At 34.1% G+C, this 18,622-nt stretch overlaps 3 protein-coding genes across 3 annotated transcripts; 1 reads left to right on the forward strand and 2 right to left on the reverse strand.

The window, feature by feature from the left end:
* Positions 1–737: 737 nt before the first annotated feature.
* Positions 738–5,251, forward strand: LOC133871627 (probable transcription factor At5g61620). Its single transcript, XM_062309054.1, has 5 exons — positions 738–933; positions 1,488–1,702; positions 1,781–1,855; positions 3,170–3,292; positions 5,063–5,251. The coding sequence occupies exons 1-5, from the start codon at positions 738–740 to the stop codon at positions 5,249–5,251; spliced, it is 798 nt and encodes a 265-aa protein (XP_062165038.1).
* Positions 5,252–5,498: 247 nt separating this feature from the next.
* Positions 5,499–10,122, reverse strand: LOC133870719 (GTP-binding protein YPTM2). Its single transcript, XM_062307919.1, has 8 exons — positions 9,895–10,122; positions 8,751–8,823; positions 6,910–6,957; positions 6,779–6,826; positions 6,548–6,619; positions 6,316–6,471; positions 6,117–6,220; positions 5,499–5,907 (listed from the first exon to the last, which is right to left on the reverse strand). The coding sequence occupies exons 1-8, from the start codon at positions 9,906–9,908 to the stop codon at positions 5,814–5,816; spliced, it is 609 nt and encodes a 202-aa protein (XP_062163903.1). The 5' UTR covers positions 9,909–10,122; the 3' UTR covers positions 5,499–5,813.
* Positions 10,123–13,266: 3,144 nt separating this feature from the next.
* LOC133870678 (GTP-binding protein YPTM2) lies at positions 13,267–18,169 on the reverse strand. Its single transcript, XM_062307853.1, has 8 exons — positions 17,900–18,169; positions 16,748–16,820; positions 14,620–14,667; positions 14,481–14,528; positions 14,246–14,317; positions 14,014–14,169; positions 13,794–13,897; positions 13,267–13,584 (listed from the first exon to the last, which is right to left on the reverse strand). The coding sequence occupies exons 1-8, from the start codon at positions 17,911–17,913 to the stop codon at positions 13,491–13,493; spliced, it is 609 nt and encodes a 202-aa protein (XP_062163837.1). The 5' UTR covers positions 17,914–18,169; the 3' UTR covers positions 13,267–13,490.
* Between the last annotated feature and the right edge of the window lie 453 nt (positions 18,170–18,622).

Genomic DNA, 18,622 nt, shown 5'->3' on the forward strand with positions numbered 1-18,622 from the left:
AATAGATTTAATTCCCTTCAAAAAAAAAATAATAATAATTTAATTCGCTCTCAAATCAGATAGGGAAAAGTTAGATTTTTAACCGATCTAAAAAGGCAAAAAGGAGATTAATTTGCTCAGTACTCGGGAGGAACGGGTCGGATTACTCGATGACATGGCCGCCATTATTATTATTATTATTAGAGCTTCATGATCCCACAAAACAATTAAGCTCCACATACAACAAGAGCCTCTATATTACAAACTCGACCGTAATTCAATGGCCTAAAAAGCACCGCCTCCTTTTACCTTATAAATCCAACGGGTCAGATAGCTTACAGGTCTGCTCACCAATGATGAACACCAAGTAAAAAAAAATCCAATCTTTGAAAGGAGATCGAATCTTTCAAAAATAGTAACAATATATGGCATTCATAAAGGAAACTGGAAGATCCAAAGTACGCAAGGAAATCAGGGTTTCTCCAGGGAAACCAAATCTTTCACGCGCGAGAACGATAAATGGCAAGATTGGGGACATGCCTTTTACGTGTACTGTGTATATATCCTAGAGGAATTCAAGAAGCCCCAAAGCGGCGCCCTATATATATTTTTGCTGAAGAAACGACGCTGCACCGCCACAGAGTTTTTGCTTATATATGGTTTAATTTGAACAAGAATTAGGTTGTTTTTAATTTAGTTCCTCTTTGTCTTCTCTTTGATTCCTCTGTTACGCAAACAACCAACTTTTAGAGAAATCCATGGAGAGAAAACTTAGGAAGTGTTCGCAGTGTGGGAGCACCGGACACAACTATAGGACGTGTAATAATATTACCACTGTCAGTGATCGGAGTGACGTCCGAGTGAAGCTCTTCGGCGTCTATTTGACAAACGGAGGAGATGCTCCTGTAAAGAACAACCTTAGATTAAACGAGGCTGCTCATGTAAAAAATAAAGGTATATATATATATATATGTCAGGTTCTCTTATTGGTGTTTTTTTTTTGTTTTGTTTTTTTTTAAGATTAGGGTTTGGATATGTGTATTGGTTTCTTTCTCACTTAATTTTTGATATAATTGTTAATAATTAATAAAGGTTTCATGCATATATTTATAATTCCTTTGAGTATATGCATCATAGGTTTCTTTTTCTTTTGATTATCCTTTTTATTTACCTTGCCTTTATTGTGGTGTTTCAATAATGATTTGTGGAGAGAGTAAAATTTATTAGAGTTTTTTTTAATTATTTTGATTGTCAATAACCAATTAACCTCATCAATGATCGAGTACGTACACTCCATCATTTGAATCTAATATTGTTTGGCTTCGATTCCTTGAATATATTTGTGTTCTTTGTCATCATCCTGGTCGACCGCATCAAAGTCTTGCCTCGTTTCCTAAAAGGTTTTGAAGTTTTGAAAAAATTATTGTATTTTTGAAGAAATTAAGACATTTTGTGTTTGATAAATAGACAATATTATATTGACATACATATATATATATGATATACAGGGAGGACGTGGAGTGAGGAAGAGCACAGACAATTTCTAGTTGGTCTGAAGGAGCTCGGGAAAGGTGATTGGAAAGGAATTTCAAACAAGTTTGTGAGCACTAGGACCTCAACCCAGGTTGCTACTCATGCACAAAAATATTTCCTCAGACAGGCTGCCATTGATAAGAAGATCACACGCAAACCAAGCCTATTTGATATGTCTCTCCAACAACCTGTAATCTCTCTCTCTCTCTCTCTCTCTCTCTCTCATAAATGTACGTTCTATTAAGAATGTTATGCCTTTTATATATAGGAACCAGTAAGTACTCAGGAAGATTCTTTAGTTCCTACAGAAAAAAGTATGTCTGAACCGTCATCAGAGCCAGAGGCAAGTTTATTCATCCTTAAGTTTATTCCATTGTTGAGTAATTAAGTCAATAGACTACTATAATATTGTGATATAACTGGGATGATATTGCAATAAAAAAACCAAGACATTAATTTTTTATTTTTATTTTTTTTTGAGAATAACTTCAATGGATGTTGTGTAAAACAACACTTTTACACCCTCCAATATAAATTTGACACATCAGCCAAAAAAAAAACTAAATAAAATGGAGATGATAGCACTGGATCTTTAACCCAAAGAGAACTCATCGACAAAACCTCTTTTCTTCTTTTTTTAACCCCATCTGATTTATTGGAGGCTGAACCACTCCCTCCTACTCCACCGAACGCCGCTATTGGAATCCGTCGAAGACCACCACCGGAATCCGCCCAAGGCCACTGTCTTTCAAATGAGGATTTTTGCCTTTTCTCTCTCTTTCTCTCATTAGAAATGGGTTTTGCTTTGATTGGAAAATGGGTAATAGAAATGTGTATTCCAATTAAGTTGGATATTTTAGACAAACAATAAGATTTTGAGAGCTGGGTTTGATTTTCTTTTCTAAATTTGGTTTGTTAAGATTTGGGAAGCAAGTGCCGCGAACAGAGTTTGTGAAGTCTGCTATTCTTTTCTTTTCGTTTCTATTCTTTTTTTGCCTTTTTTTTTTTTTTTAATCCTTGTATAGTTGTATTCAAGATGATTCTTGTAGAGCATTATTCTTCTACCCTCCTAGAATTTTCATATTGACTCCCATTTCAAGATATAGTGTTTTCAGATCTATTTTATTTGGTGTTTTTAACTTAAGTGTCAAGTTTTGATTAGAGGCAGTAAAAGTAGCTTTTACAGCACGTCCAGATCAAATGGGCTTTTTTTTTTTTTTTTTATTAAGCACTGATTTTCACTGTCACACCATCAAATTATATGGCAGTCGTATAAGAGTCAAGTAAAATAGTATTACTCATTCGAGAATAGGATTGTAACGGGTTCTACTTAAAAAGGCTAGTAGTATCTCTCAAGCTTTGACCTTGGCTAATGCTAACAAATTCCCACCAAAGGTAGTCTATAGATTAGCAGGCATACTTGTATCCCCAACTGATGATAATCCCAACATGATATCTGTTGAATAATAATATTTAGTAGACTATTATACGATTTTCATATAACTTGATGATATGACAAAAAAATAACACTTCTTAAAAAAAGAAAAGATTGATTTTCACTACTTTTACATACCAATGATATGAGAGTAAGATGACAGTCTACTAAATAAAATTGCTCGATATTCGTTAGTCTTAATGGCTTCTTACAATGTTATAGGCTACAACCCCAGATGATCCGAATGTGAATCAATTCCCAAACGTCTGCTTGGATATTCCACCACTTGCTCAAATAACGTCCCCAACATATGGTGCACCAAATTACAGTGGTATTCCATATACGGTAAGATTCAAATTGATTTTTGTCGTTTGTTTTTTTTTTTTTTTTTTTTTTTTTTTTTTTTTAATTTGTTACTTTTCGTTGACCACCAATATCGTGAAGACTTTGCACTCTTAGGATAATATACCATGAATTTTGTTTTTTTTTTTTTTTTTTTAATTTGTTACTTTTCGTTGACCACCAATATTGTGAAGACTTTGCACTCTTAGGCCTCGTTTGGTTTGCGGATTAGACTCATGGAAAGGAATAGCTATTCCTACGGAATAGCTATTCTTTTGTTTGGTTGTATATTATTTAAGGGAATAGTTATTCCCACCGAATAGCTATTCCCTTACGAAGAGGAATAAGTATTCCACTCAAAAAGGAGTGGAATACCTATTCCTTTCCTATGAGAATAAATTAAATTTGTCTTTTGTCCAAAAACCACAACCTTCTCAACACCCAAGTCTCTTATCCCTCTCTCTCTCTCTCTGTTTCTCAACTCATAGTGTGTTTTGATACGAAATTTTGACAATAAAATATAATTCTGATTCTACTTTTTTCAGAAATAAATCATATTTTATTCAACTTTTTAAAAAACAAATTATATTTTATTCAACTTTTTATAAGATTTTATTCAATTTTTTCTAAAAAGTCAAATTTCAAAATTCGCAAACAAAATAAGAATTTAATTCTGATTTCAAAAATTCATCACTCAAGTGCACCATCAATATCTTTCTCCATCTCTACAATTATATTCTCATCCTCCTCTCTCTGTTTCTCAACCCAACTTAATTTGTTGTGGGGTAGTCTTTTTTTTTTTCTTTTTTTTTTTTTTTTTTTTTCCCTCCTCCTATGATTTAGCCTACAGAATGCACTTAGACGTAGCAAAACAAGTACCTCTTAATATCGGGGGGACTCCAATTGCCTTGCGGAGGTTTGAGAAAAACTTTGTAAGCAAAGAACGAATGTTTGTTACTGAAAAACAAATAAAAAATAATAAAATAAAAAGGGCTTTGTAGATGATTTATTTTTTTATGATGATTATGTTTTTTTTTTTTTTTTTTTTTTTTTTTTTTCTCTTATAAATCATTTTACTTTGTAAGCAAAGAATGAATGTTTGTTGCTGGAAAACAAATAAAAAAGGATAAAATAAAAAGGGCTTTGCAGATGATCTATTTTTTTTTATTTTTTTATGATGGTGATATGATGATTATGTGTGTGTGTGTTTTTTTTTTTTTTCTCCTTATAAATCATTTTGTAGCGTAATTGTATATGAAAAAAAAAAAAAAAAAAAAAAAGAAGCCATGAACTCTATGAAATTAAAAAAAAAAAAAAAAAACAAAAAAAACAAAAAAGGTCATAGTATGATTGTTTATGTTTCTTAAATAAAGAAAAAAAATGTCCTCAAGAATATAAATTATATTTGTATTATAAGGGTATTTTAGAAAATTTGATTATAATATGATTCCATTCACCAATGTATTGCACTGTACCAAACAAAAGAATGCATATGCAATGTTCTATTCCACCGTTACAACCAAACAAAAGAATAGGAATAGTTATTCCATTCCACCTTCATTTATTCCCATGAATAGTTATTCCTTTTCCTAATGGAATAGACATTCCGCAAACCAAACGAAGCCTTAGGATAATATACAATGAATAATTAATCCTTCTATTACTTCTCATTTTCCCACTTGTTTTTTTTAATATAATTTTTATTTTCATTTGAATCTTTTTCCTATCCAAAATGCTAAACCAATTATGATAATTTTGCTTATGTCTTAATAGGAGGCGGGAATGCTTAGCAATGTGCCCTTCATCGCAACGGTAGACTATGGTAGCCCAAGCTCTCGCTATACGCATGGAACTCAGCTAGAATTTGCTACTAATTACGCTCTTGTAATAATCCATCCATCTCACATTCCTTTACCACCGTCGTCTATCACAGTCAAGATCAAAGGCTTCATACGTGTCTAGCAGGAGGAATTTTAACTTTTAAGATTAGAATTGAATGACTTAGAAATAATAAGTTATTAGGATTTGAATGTTAGAGATAATATGTTATCATTATTGATAAAGATCTAGTAAAATTCGTAAGGAACTTATTTGGTAGAGTTCTTTAAACTCTGCTCTCTTTTATAATAGAAGGTCAAGATTTTCCCACGCCATCCATCCACTAAAATATCCTTAAAACAATAGCTAAAAAAATAAAAGACAACGAAGATGAAGCATCAATAATCCAAATCAGTAAAAACTATTGACTGTAAAAGAAAAGAAAAAGAAGTGTTTGCCTTGCAGCTTCCAGACAAGAACAGCTAAAAAAAAAATTAACAGATATTGCTGCTGAGCATCACATCATTTGTACAGAGACCACTTACTTAGAAACTGGAAAGAATTGAATGGCAGAACATGTAACAAAGCAAACTGACGTGCACATAATCATACAGAATTTAAGGGGGGTTCGAATGGTCCACTTGATTCAAAGAGAAGACTGGTCTTATATGCATACATGCAATGGATCAGTATCAGAAAGAACCAACTAAGAAGAGCAGCAGCCAGACTTCTGGTTCACAGGTTGTCCTCGTATCTGCACTGTTGGCGGCCTTGCGTTGTTCATCGGCTGACTTGCCATCCTGCAAAGGGATGAAAGGATGAGAGAAGGCATTGGACACAGAAAGCACTTAGACAACCGTTACAAAATTGAAGCTAAATTGTTTACTTAAATAGTCCTTTCAAAGCTCCCCAATACCTGTTGTTCCTTGCAAAAATCATACATGGTATACCTCTTCTCTAACTAATTATTACAGTAAAGATGCAAGTGTTACATATACATAACAAGTACCTATTCTTGATGTCAGCAGCCATGGCCATAAAAGCCTGCTCCACATTCGTAGCATTTTTCGCACTGGTCTCCATAAATGGAATGCCAATTTCATCCGCAAACGCCTTAAAAAACAAGTCAGATCAAGTACACACTGTCATCTCAGTTATCAATAATCCAACAAAAGATAAAAAAAAGGGCCATGGGGAGTAGGCTTTACCTTAGCTGTTTCGGAAGACACAACTTTGTTAGCAGTGAGGTCAGACTTATTTCCAACCAGAAGCTTGTTTACATTCTCACTAGCATATCGGTCAATTTCACTCAACCATTGCTTGACATTGTTAAAGCTCTCTTGATCCGTCACATCATAAACTATCTGCCACATGCCAAGGACATTAGGAAACAAATTCAAAACACACCCTGAACGTACAACCATGAGAAAGAGAGCTTACTATAATGCCATGTGCTCCACGGTAATAGCTGCTAGTGATTGTCCTGAAACGCTCTTGTCCAGCAGTGTCCCACTGCACATACCAGGAAAAAGTGAGTTTCAACAGATAGAAACAATAGCGACATTCATAGAATACTGCATTAGATAAACAAAGATTATAAATGCCAAGAAACTAGTACAATTCCACCAAAATAAAAATAAAAATAAACAAAAAGGGGAAGAGAAGTCTTACGATTTGAAGTTTTATGGTCTTCCCATCTTGCTCCACAGTGCGTATTTTCTAATAATAGGTGGAAAAGTAAAATTAGGATTATATTGCTTCAAATAAAATCAAATCTATTAAAACCCACAGGTGATACTTACAAAGTCCACTCCAATTGTGCTAATGTAACTGTCCAGGTACGAATCATCCTATATCAACAAGACAAAAGAGAATACTTAGATAAAAGCATTAAAAAAGAAGGGGGGGTTGCAAAAGAAATTATCACTTTGCATTGATATCCAGAAATTCTGCTCAATAAAGTTCAATTAATATCACACTAGGATTCAGTACCCTAAAACCAGAAAACTTTGCAACAATGATACACGCATCTTTTCCGTTATTTCTACACCAAATGTTTCTTTTAGATATAACATAAGAGAGCATGCCAAGATACACACATAAAACAATAAATTTGACAATAGGCACAACAACTGAAATAGACAAAATGTAAAACAAGAATGTTCATTTCAGTCACCTAAGGAGATCTAAAAAAAAATCAACATTCAATTTCTCTTAAGGGATAAAACAAAAGCAATTTTAGGAAGTAAAAAGTAACTACTAGTAGCTTTCTTAAATCCTTAAATGTTTACCATTTCATAGGTTTTATTTCCATCTTTGCAAAACTTGAGAGAGAGGAGTCTTTTACTACAGTGAACATATCTACATATGTGATAAGAAGTTAACAGTTAAAAATTTAGGACTAAACTATGGATCAACATCCCAACCATCACACATAAAAGTCTAGAGTCCACAAAATATGTGGTTCAACGAGGAGAATCCCATACTTTCACTTTAACAGAAAAAAGTTCAAATCATAATTTTATTTGATACACATTTCTATCAGTGAAAAATAAGTTTCAATAAGATAACAAGATAAATTAAAAGCCAGCTTTCAACAGAAAGTACAAGTATTTAATAATGAAACCAATTTTTTCATGAAAAAAGTCATAAGACTGAAAGTAATCAATGCGAAAACACACTCTGAAATGTGTTCTAAAAAACATTTTTCAAAGGATTATTCTTGAGAATAGCATATCTCAGATACCATACAGAACTATGTTTCATGGGACTGTTTTCTGTTTTCAGTATCATAAAAACAAAACTGTTACAGACATCATGTTTGTAAGTTTCTTTTTGTTCTATGAAACAGTTTTTAGAAACTGTTTTAGTCAACACAAACCAAACAGGCCCTTTATGACTTCTGTTCTTGGAAACTCATGACATGCTTAAAACCCAAAGTTTGTGAAACAAATATTTAGCTTTGGAGAAACAATATGATAACATACATAATCCAAAAATCAAAACTCCATTCAATAAGTCTTCGATATCATAAGAACAACACAATGCAACTCCAACAGAATCAGGAAAACTATTTTAGTGAAAATAAATGCTAACCCAAAAGAGTTTACTATGGTGTGATCTTTACACCAAGTACGTTCATAATAATTTATGGGTTGATCCACGAGGTGCAGTAACCCATTATTAGTTTCATTCTTTACATGCTAATCAGTGTGCCACAATCTCTTCTTGGTTAAAGAATTAGCAATGAAAAACAGAGGAAGCAAAGTAGAAGTCCCCTTAGATCGACTGTAACAAGTAACATAACTATATCAGCTTTCATAGAATTCATAGTAAACTATCACTTCAATTCACAAAATTCAAAGTTCGTCAAATATCATATGGTAACTAATTTAAGTTAACGATCCTCTTGCAACTTGATAAAAGGTCTCAAATTTTCCTCTTTTCTAAGTACAAAAGGAAAAGGATAAAAATTTACACACAACCAAAGGAACGATTAAGAAAACAAAATTAAGCCGATGAATTGATAGAATATCCTGAGAGGTCTATAAGCATCAGGTAAAGCAAATTCAAATATATGAGCAAGAAATATATTAATTAACACATTTGATAAAGGATGGTATTTCTTATTTTGACGGCTTACAGCAAATCTCAGAAGAAGACATGATTTGCCAACTCCAGAGTCTCCAATCAGCAAAAGCTTGAATAAATAGTCACTGCAGAAGAGAATGTGAATCAATAAATCTTTCGCTACAGTTTCATCTTATCGAGTAAACTTTTTTTTCTTTTTATAAAGCAAAAATATGAATCTCCGTATTTAGAACAAAAGAATTCATTGGGCTAAAGACAAACATTAGTGGGGCCTTATAAAAAAAAAAATCAGTAATATCTTCAATTAAATGCTTAAGCGTTATCTTTTTGTTGTAAGGTACATGATACGGCACAGCAGCAAATGGTATTCATGTAGCTGAATCCAATATATACTTCACTTGAGAGAAGGATAGAATTTAGAAAATATCTTGCAAGAGAATGGAGGAAACATGTCTGGAGTCTTTTCAAGGTAAAAATAATCTGATAATCACAATCACTCACAAAAAAGGAATCTGTAAATTGAACCACACAATCGCATGCAGAGATAGACAAATAGAGTTATGCGATCAAACTAAACATTCAGATCTGAAACCTAACACGGTTAACTTATTGACCTAACAATGAACGATTCTATCACAAAAGACAAATTTAGTAATAAACTATCAAAAGTTCATCGGAAGCAACCAAAAAAAAAATTCCCCATTTCAGATCTAAAAGGATGAGGGAATTGATGCTTCCGATTGGTTGCCGACAAACGATTAGAAAACAAACAGTATAACAATTGAATATACGCAACCAAAGAGGAAGGCAAAACCACTTTTTCCACTTTTTTTTGTCGGCAACCAAAGAGGAAGGCAAACTTAACATAATTTCCTAAAGACGAAATAAAAAAAAAAGTTAACGTACAAATCCACAAAACCATCAGAGATCTAAAGATATTGGCAAATTCACAACCGTTTGGCATCCACCGCCGTGAAAAGCACAAAACCATCAGAGATCTAAATAGATTGTCAAATTCACAACCGTTTGGTATCGTCAAGCACAAAGAAACAACAATTGGAAAAGAATTTTGAATTTCCAACGGATTCAAAACTTACTCTTCTTTTTCTATTCCTTTTCATTTTCTGGGCGACCAAACGGGGGTTAGTTAAAGCTGTAATAATCGAGATAAGGAGATCGAGAGAGGAGAGGCTTACTATTCAGGATTCATGACTGATATTCTGCTGGTGGCGGTGATAGTCGATCTGTGAAGAGCTCGTCCGGAACTCGACGGGTCAGAACGGGAACGCTGACCTGGTAATGGCGAAGGAAGCGGTGAGAGAGAAAAAGAGTTCTTAGGAATACGTGAAACTGAAATGGGAAAGAGGGGTCAGAGATGAATAATGAAGAAAGTGGACGTTGACGAAACCGAAAAGGTCGGGTTTGCACGGATCTGGGTATGGACCTCGAGAATAAATAACAAATGTACGTTATCTTATATTTCTTATTAAAATATCGAAATATGATTCTTACAAGAAAAGGAAATAATTGATGAGTAAATCAATACGGAAATAAGACATTCTTTGCGACAAAGAGCATCACCAACGAGGAAAATTTGGGTGCTAAGTTTAAATAAATTAATATTTTATTTTTTATACAATTTATTATTACCGGCTATAGAGAGTTATTGTCTTTTAGAATAATCAGCATTTAAATTTATAACGTTGTCTTAGTAAATTTAAATATATATATATATATATTCTCTTATCTTTAATCGCTCCTTCTCGGATCCATTCTCCATAATTTCTCATGCCAGGGATATAATGTCCACTTTCACTGAGGTCCATTTTCGGTCTCCAGAGAGTGGATTGTCTCACTCACAGTCTCGATGGGATAGGCCTCCGTTGGGCTGGAAGAAAATTAATTGGGATGCAGCGTTGGAGATAGCAAACAGGAGGGTTGGAATTGGATTGGTGGTGCGAAATGATACTGGTGACATAGAAGCTGCTTCAACAGTGTGTATCCCTTTTGTTACTGATCCGATGCTGGCTGAAGCTCTAGGGGCTTGGCATGCCCTTCTGTTTTGCAGGAAGCAGAGGTATACTCATGTGACTGGAAGGGGACTCCCAGGAGGTGGTGAAGGCACTGCAAATGGAGGGCCCTTGCTGGACGAGTTACGGCCACATCATTGAAGATACCCAATCCTGTTTTCAGTTCATAAAGCCGTTGGAAGTGAATTTTGTTAGGCGGGAGGCAAATAGTGCTGCACATGTTATGGCTAAATATGCAATTAGTTCTCAACTCAATCATGTTTGAATGGGGGAGTGTCCTCCTTTTATCCGCAATATTGTAGTCTCTGAGACTTTTGTTGACGTTTAATGAGAAAAGCTCTTCTATTCAAAAAAAAAAAAAAAAAAAAAAAAAAAAAAAAAAAAAAAAAAAAAAAAAAAAGGGAATGCGGATAATCAGGGGCGAAACCAGCTTTTAGACTTTGAGGGGGCTAAATTGAAAAATAAAAATTTGGGAGGGGCCAAAAATAAAATAAAAAAATTAAGAGTAAAATTTATTATTTTTCTTTTTCAGATTTTTTTTAATTTTATTTTTTGGGAAAAGCTTTGGGCTTGGGTAGGCCACGGACCCCCCAAGCTCTAGTGCTCTACCTAGCTACGTCCATGCGGATAATAATTTTTGCTAACCGCATGATAGCGAATGGGGGGGTTCTTATCGGCCCTCATCTTCACCCCAACTCAATTGTATCCGAAGTTTGACAAATTAGCCATGTTTGTAGAGAGGTAAATTTTGTTAGCATGAATTAGTTAAAGCAGTTGTTACCCAAGTCATAAATCAGTTATTGAAGGAAGAAATTCGTAATTGTATCCATGACTTAGTTTTGTTAGAGCAACTTGATTTATCTTTATGAGTTCAATGAAATTTGAACTATTATTCAAAGAAATATTATATATCATCATTTTATTTTCTTGTTATTTTCAAAGTTGAAGAGGTTTTTAAAATTATCATTAGATATGGAATTGATCACTATTAAATTTTGATTCAATCATAAGTTTAAAAGTCATATCAACTGTAGCGGATAAAAATAAAATAAAAAGATGGCATATAGTATTACTCATTCACCCCTTTGTGTCCTCCAATGAGAGATGGACATGTTAACATGGAACGACAAAATAGAATAGGAAGAAAATACTAGATTTTTTTCAACTCATCGACAAAAATCACAGTTTTTTTTTAAAAAAATCTATCATATAATAAATCATGACCCAACTTTCAAGCCACCCGCAAATTATCAACTTCCAAAGTTTCAAAAGAAACTTTACCGATTAAAGAGTAAACAAATTATAATTTCATCGATTTGATTATTATGCTGATATGGAACACCCAGGAGAAGATGGAGAGGGAGACGTGTGCCAATATTGTGATTCGGGGGAAGGATCAGTGAAGATTCTCCAAAATATTATTTTTTTGGCCAGTTCTTTTGATATCCACTTCATAAAATTGCAATTTTTGGGTGCCCATTTGCTTAAAAAGCCTTTCCTTTCCTTTTAGAATTACAACTTGTGTAGTGCTACATGCAAAAGTGGTTCTGGGTAGATTGAATACCTTGGGAAAAAATACATATTCATGGGTAGAAGAGGATTGTAAAGTGTAGGACGAAGAAACAAAGGTGTGGTAGTTTCTAGTTCAGAAATTAAGATTCAATGGAATCCTAAGAGGGTAGTTCTTGTTCTAGTGAAGAAGCTTTAAATACCGAATCACCTACGAACTTAAATTATTGGGCCCTTTGGGAATACTAAGAAGAGAATAGAGATGGGTGCAAAGATTGTGATTAGGGGGAAAAGGTTGATGAAGGAGGGTAGGCTAATGCATTGGATCTCAATCTCACCTACAAACACCTCATATTCTCATAAATATTAACTGATTTTCCACACGACTCAAATGTCAAATAATGTTTTTAGCTGAAATCAAAAATGATTTTTATGTTAAAACATTTTACGCTGAAATAAACGAACCTTTAACTTTAACTTGAAAGCAAAAGCCTTTATCCAGCTTAATTTGTCATTTCTCTAACATCTACATAAAATTATGCAACTACCACTACCACCGCGACCAAAGGATGCATCACTATGCCATCACTATCATCTTGCTGAAGATCACCCCACCACTCTCAAAGTTGCCATCATATCACCTTATCTTCAACTTCTTAGCATCCAACTGCAATCCAAAGATATTCCCTAGGAATTCTTTAGTACCAAAGTCGATCTAATGACTCACTTGAACTGCGGGATGTGGTTAGGAGCATTAAATATCAAAAGATTATGGGATTATCTCGGACCTAGATCTTCTAAAATTCTTAAGGAACTTATTTGGTAAGAGTTCTTTAAACTCAGATCTCTTTTACAATAGAAGGTCAAGATTTTCCCACGCCATCCATCCACTAAAATAACCTTAAAACAATAGCGAAAAAGAAAGACACAACGAAGATGAAGCATCAATAAGCCAAATCAGTAAACACTATTGACTGTAAAAGATAAGAAAAAGAATTGTTTGCCTTGCAGCTTCCGGACAAGAACAGCTAAAAAAAAAAATTAATAGATATTGCTGCTGAGCATCACATCATTTGTACAGAGACCACTTACTTAGAAACTGGAAAGAATTGAATGGCAGAACATGTAACAAAGCAAACTGACGTTAACATAATCATACAGAATTTAGGGGGGGTTCGAATGGTCCACTTGATTCAAAGAGAAGACTGGTCTTATATGCATACATGCAATGGATCAGTATCAGAAAGAACCAACTAAGAAGAGCAGCAGCCAGACTTCTGGTTCACAGGTTGTCCTCGTATCTGCACTGTTGGCGGCCTTGCGTTGTTCATCGGCTGACTTGCCATCCTGCAAAGGGATGAAAGGATGAGAGAAGGCATTGGACACAGAAAGCACTTAGACAACCGTTCCAAAATTGAAGCTAAATTGTTTACTTAAATAGTCCTTTCAAAGCTCCCCAATACCTGTTGTTCCTTGCAAAAATCATACATGGTATACCTCTTCTCTAACTAATTATTACAGTAAAGATGCAAGTGTTACATACACATAACAAGTACCTATTCTTGATGTCAGCAGCCATGGCCATAAAAGCCTGCTCCACATTCGTAGCATTTTTCGCACTGGTCTCCATAAATGGAATACCAATTTCATCCGCAAACGCCTTAAAAAACAAGTCAGATCAAGTACACACTGTCATCTCAGTTATCAATAATCCAACAAAAGATAAAAAAAAAAAAAAAAAAAAAAAAAAAAAGGGCCATGGGGAGTAGGCTTTACCTTAGCTGTTTCGGAAGACACAACTTTGTTAGCAGTGAGGTCAGACTTATTTCCAACCAGAAGCTTGTTTACATTCTCACTAGCATATCGGTCAATTTCACTCAACCATTGCTTGACATTGTTAAAGCTCTCTTGATCCGTCACATCATAAACTATCTGCCACATGCCAAGGACATTAGGAAACAAATTCAAAACACACCCTGAACGTACAACCATGAGAAAGAGAGCTTACTATAATGCCATGTGCTCCACGGTAATAGCTGCTAGTGATTGTCCTGAAACGCTCTTGTCCAGCAGTGTCCCACTGCACATACCAGGAAAAAGTGAGTTTCAACATCTAGATAGAAACAATAGCGACATTCATAGAATGCTGCATTAGATAAACAAAGATTATAAATGCCCAGAAACTAGTACAATTCCACCAAAATAAAAATAAAAGTAAACAAAAAGGGGAAGAAAAGTCTTACAATTTGAAGTTTTATGGTCTTCCCATCTTGCTCCACGGTGCGTATTTTCTAATAATAGGTGGAAAAATAAAATTATAAAATTAGGATTATATTGCTTCAAATAAAATCACATCTATTAAAACCCACACATGACACTTACAAAGTCCACTCCAATTGTGCTAATGTAACTGTCCAGGTACGAATCATCCTATATCAACAAGACAAAAGAGAATACTTAGATAAAAGCATTAAAAAGGAAGGGGACTTTGCATTCATATCCACAAATTCTGCTCAATAAAGTTCAGTAATATCACACGCATCTTTTCAACAATGACACACGCATCTATTCCGTTAGTTTTACACCAAATGTTTCTTTCAGATATAACATAAGAGAGCATGCCAAGATACACAAATAAAACAATAAATTTGGCAATAGGCACAACAACTGAAATAGACAAAATGTAAAACAAGCCTGTTCATTTCAGTCACCTAAGGAGATCTAATAAAATCAACATTCAATTTCTCTCTTAAGGGATAAAACAAAAGCAATTTTAGGAAGTAAAAAATCACTATTGGTAGCTTTCTTGAGGTCTCATTTGGTTCGCGGAATAGACCCCTGAAATGGAATGACTATTCCTATAGAATAGTTATTCCTATGTTTGGTAGGGGTCTATGCACTATTCTCTTACGAAGATGAATACCTATTTCTTTCAAAGTTGAGAGGAATAGCTATTCCAATGGGAATAGACTAGATTTTCCAAAATAAACCACTCTTATTTTTTATTTTCTTTCAAATTTTTTTTTCAACAAAAAAGAAATAGAAAAAGGAAACCCCAACCCCCCCCCCCCTTTACGGTGGCTGGCTAACCACCCCAATGGGTGGTTGTCCAGCCCCCAAATGGCGTCGGGGGTGGTCGCACCACCCCCAGAACGCGTTGTGGTGGACCCCCAAGGCATTCCAGGGGTGGTGCGACCACCCCTAGCACCATTTGGGGGTGGCACAGGCCACCCCCGTAGACAACTCCGAGGATGGTTGTGGCCACCCCCGGCTAATGGGGCGTTCGGCAACCCATTAGTTTTCAAAAAAAAAAAAAAAAGAAGCTTTTTTTAAAAAAATTATAATATAATATAATGTGGGGTTTTTTTTTTAGTAATTTTGATTAGATTCCAATTAAAGTATATGAGTTGTTACCAAACTAAAGATTAATAATAACCATTCTATTTCACTCTCTTTTATTCCTAGTAATAACTATTTCCCAATGAAATTCTCATTCCACAAATCAAACGAGGCCTAAGTCTTTAAATGTTTACCATTTCATAGGTTTTATTTCTGTCTTTGTAAAACTTGAGAGAGTGGAGTCTTTTACTACAGTGAATATATCGATCTACATACGTGATTAGAAGTTAACAATTAAAAATTTAGGACTAAACTATGGATCAACATCCCAACCATCACAGATAAAAGTCTAGAGTCCGCCAAATATGTGGTTCAATGAGTAGAATCCCATACTTTCACTTTAACTCAAAAAAGTTAAAATCATAATTTTATTTGATACACATTTCTATCAGTAAAAAATAAGTTCCTATAAGATAACAAGATAAATTAAAAGCAAGCTTTCAACAGAAAGTATAAGTACTTAATAATGAAACCAATTTTTTCATGGAAAAAGTCATAAGACTATGAAAGTAATCAATGCAAAAACACACTCTGAAATGTGTCCTCAAAAACATTTTTCAAAGGATTATTCTTGAGAATAGCCTATCTCAGATACCATACAGAATTATGTTTCACGGGACTGTTTTTTGTTTTCAGTTTCATAAAAACAAAAATGTTAAAGACATCATGTTTGTAAGTTTTCTTTTTGGTCTATGAAACAGTTTTTAAAAGCTGTTTTAGTCGAGACAAACCAAACAGGCCCTTTATGACTTCTGTTTTTGGAAACTCATGACATGCTATATCAGCTTTAACAGAATTCATAGTAAACTATCACTTCGATTCACAATATTCAAAGTTCGTCAAATATCATATGATCACCAATTTAAGATAACGATCCTCTTGCAACTTGATAAAAGGTATCAAATTTTCCTCTTTTATAAGTAAAAAAGGAAAAGGATAAAAATTTACACAGAACCCACGGAAAGATTAAGAAAACAAAATTAAGCCAATGAATTGATAGAATATCCAGAGAGGTCTATAAGCATTAGGTAACGCAAATTCAAATATATGAGCAAGAAAAATATTAATTGACACGTGATAAAGGCTGGTATTTCGTATTTTGACCGCTTACAGCAAATCTCAGAAGAAGACATGATTTGCCAACTCCAGAGTCTCCAATCAGCAAAAGCTTGAATAAATAGTCACTGCAGTAGAGAACGTGAATCAATAAATCTTTCGTTGCAGTTTCATCTATCATATAAACTTTTTTTTTCTTTTCATGAAGCAAAAATATGAATCTCTGTATTTAGAACAAAAGAATTCATTGGGTTAAAGACAAACATTAGTGGGGCCTTATCAAAAAGAATAAGTAATATCTTCAATTAAATGCTCATGCGTGATCTTTTTGTTGTGAGGCACATGATATGGCACAGCAGCAAATGGTATTCATGTAGCCTAATCCAGCATATACTTAACTTGAGAGAAGTATATAATTTAGAAAATAGCTTGCAAGAGAATGGAGGAAACATGTCTGGAGTCTTTTCAAGGTAAAAATAATCTGATAATCACAATCATTCACAAAAGAGGAATCTGTGAATTGAACCACACAATTGCATGCAGAGATAGACAAATAGAGTTATGCAATCAAGCTAAACATTCAGATCTGAAACCTAACACGGTTAACTTATGGACCTAACAATGAAAGATTCTATCGGAAAATAGAAATTTAAAAATAAACCTTCAAAAGTTCATCGGAAGCACAAAAAAACAAAATCCCCATTTCAGATCTAAAAGGATGAGGGAATTGATGCTTCAGATTGGTTGCCGACAAACGATTAGAAACCAAACAGTATGACAATTGAATATACGCAACCCCGAATTATCAATGAAGAAATCATCGCTAAAACCACTTTGTCCCCCTTTTTGTCGGTAACCAAACAGGAAGGCAAACTTAACTTAATTTCCTAAAGACGAAAAAAGAAAAAGTTAATTTGCAAATTCCACAAAACCATCAGAGATCTAAAAATATTGGCAAATTCACAACCATTTGGTATCCACCGCCGTGTAAAGTACAAAACTATCAGAGATCTAAATAGATTGTCAAATTCACAACTGTTTGGTCGCGGAAAGCACAAAGAAAACAATAATTGGAAAAGAATTTTGTATTTCCAACGGATTCAACACTTTATTTTTTTCTATTCATTTTCATTTTCTGGGCGACCAAACAGAGGTTAGTTAAAGCTGTAATAATCGAGATAAGGAGATTGAGATAGGAGAGGCTTACTATTCAGGATTCATGACTGATATTCTGCTGGTGGCGGTGGTAGTCGATCTGTGAAGAGCTCGACCCGAATTCGACCGATCAGACCGGGAACGTTGACAGGGTAATGGCGAAGGAAAGCTGTGAGAGAGAGGAATTCTTTTAGGAAATTAGGAATACGTGAAACCGAAATGGGAAAAGGAGAAAGTGGACTCTGACGAAACCGAAAAGGTCGGGTTTGCACGGATCTGGGTATGGAGCATGGAGCCCTCGAGAATAAGGAAAATGTTTTACCACCCAAATTTTTTTCTGAAATAACGTAATATATAGTGACACATTTTTTAGAATAATAAATTTTATTTGGGAATTAATTTTTGAAAAGAAAATAAATTTATAAGTGGAGCACTTCTCTAACAATAAATGACAAATGAACATTATCTTATTAAAATATCCAAATACGATTCTTGCAAGAAAATAAAATAATTGATGTGTAAATCAATACCGAAATAAGACATTCTTTACCACTAATGCTATGCGGAATTGGAGTAGGTATACATATTATTGATGACGTTTGTGGGGTGCTCAATTGTATGCAAAGTTGGTACATTGGTCATGTTAGTAGAAAGGTAAATTTTGATTATCATAGATTAATCAAAACAGTTGTTAAACGAGTCATGGATCAGATATAGATGGAATAAATCTTTAATTGTATCCATGACTTAGTTTTGTTAGAGCAACTTGCTCTAT

This window comes from Alnus glutinosa, chromosome 6 (genome assembly GCF_958979055.1).
Source record: "Alnus glutinosa chromosome 6, dhAlnGlut1.1, whole genome shotgun sequence".
NCBI classification, from domain to species: domain Eukaryota; kingdom Viridiplantae; phylum Streptophyta; class Magnoliopsida; order Fagales; family Betulaceae; genus Alnus; species Alnus glutinosa.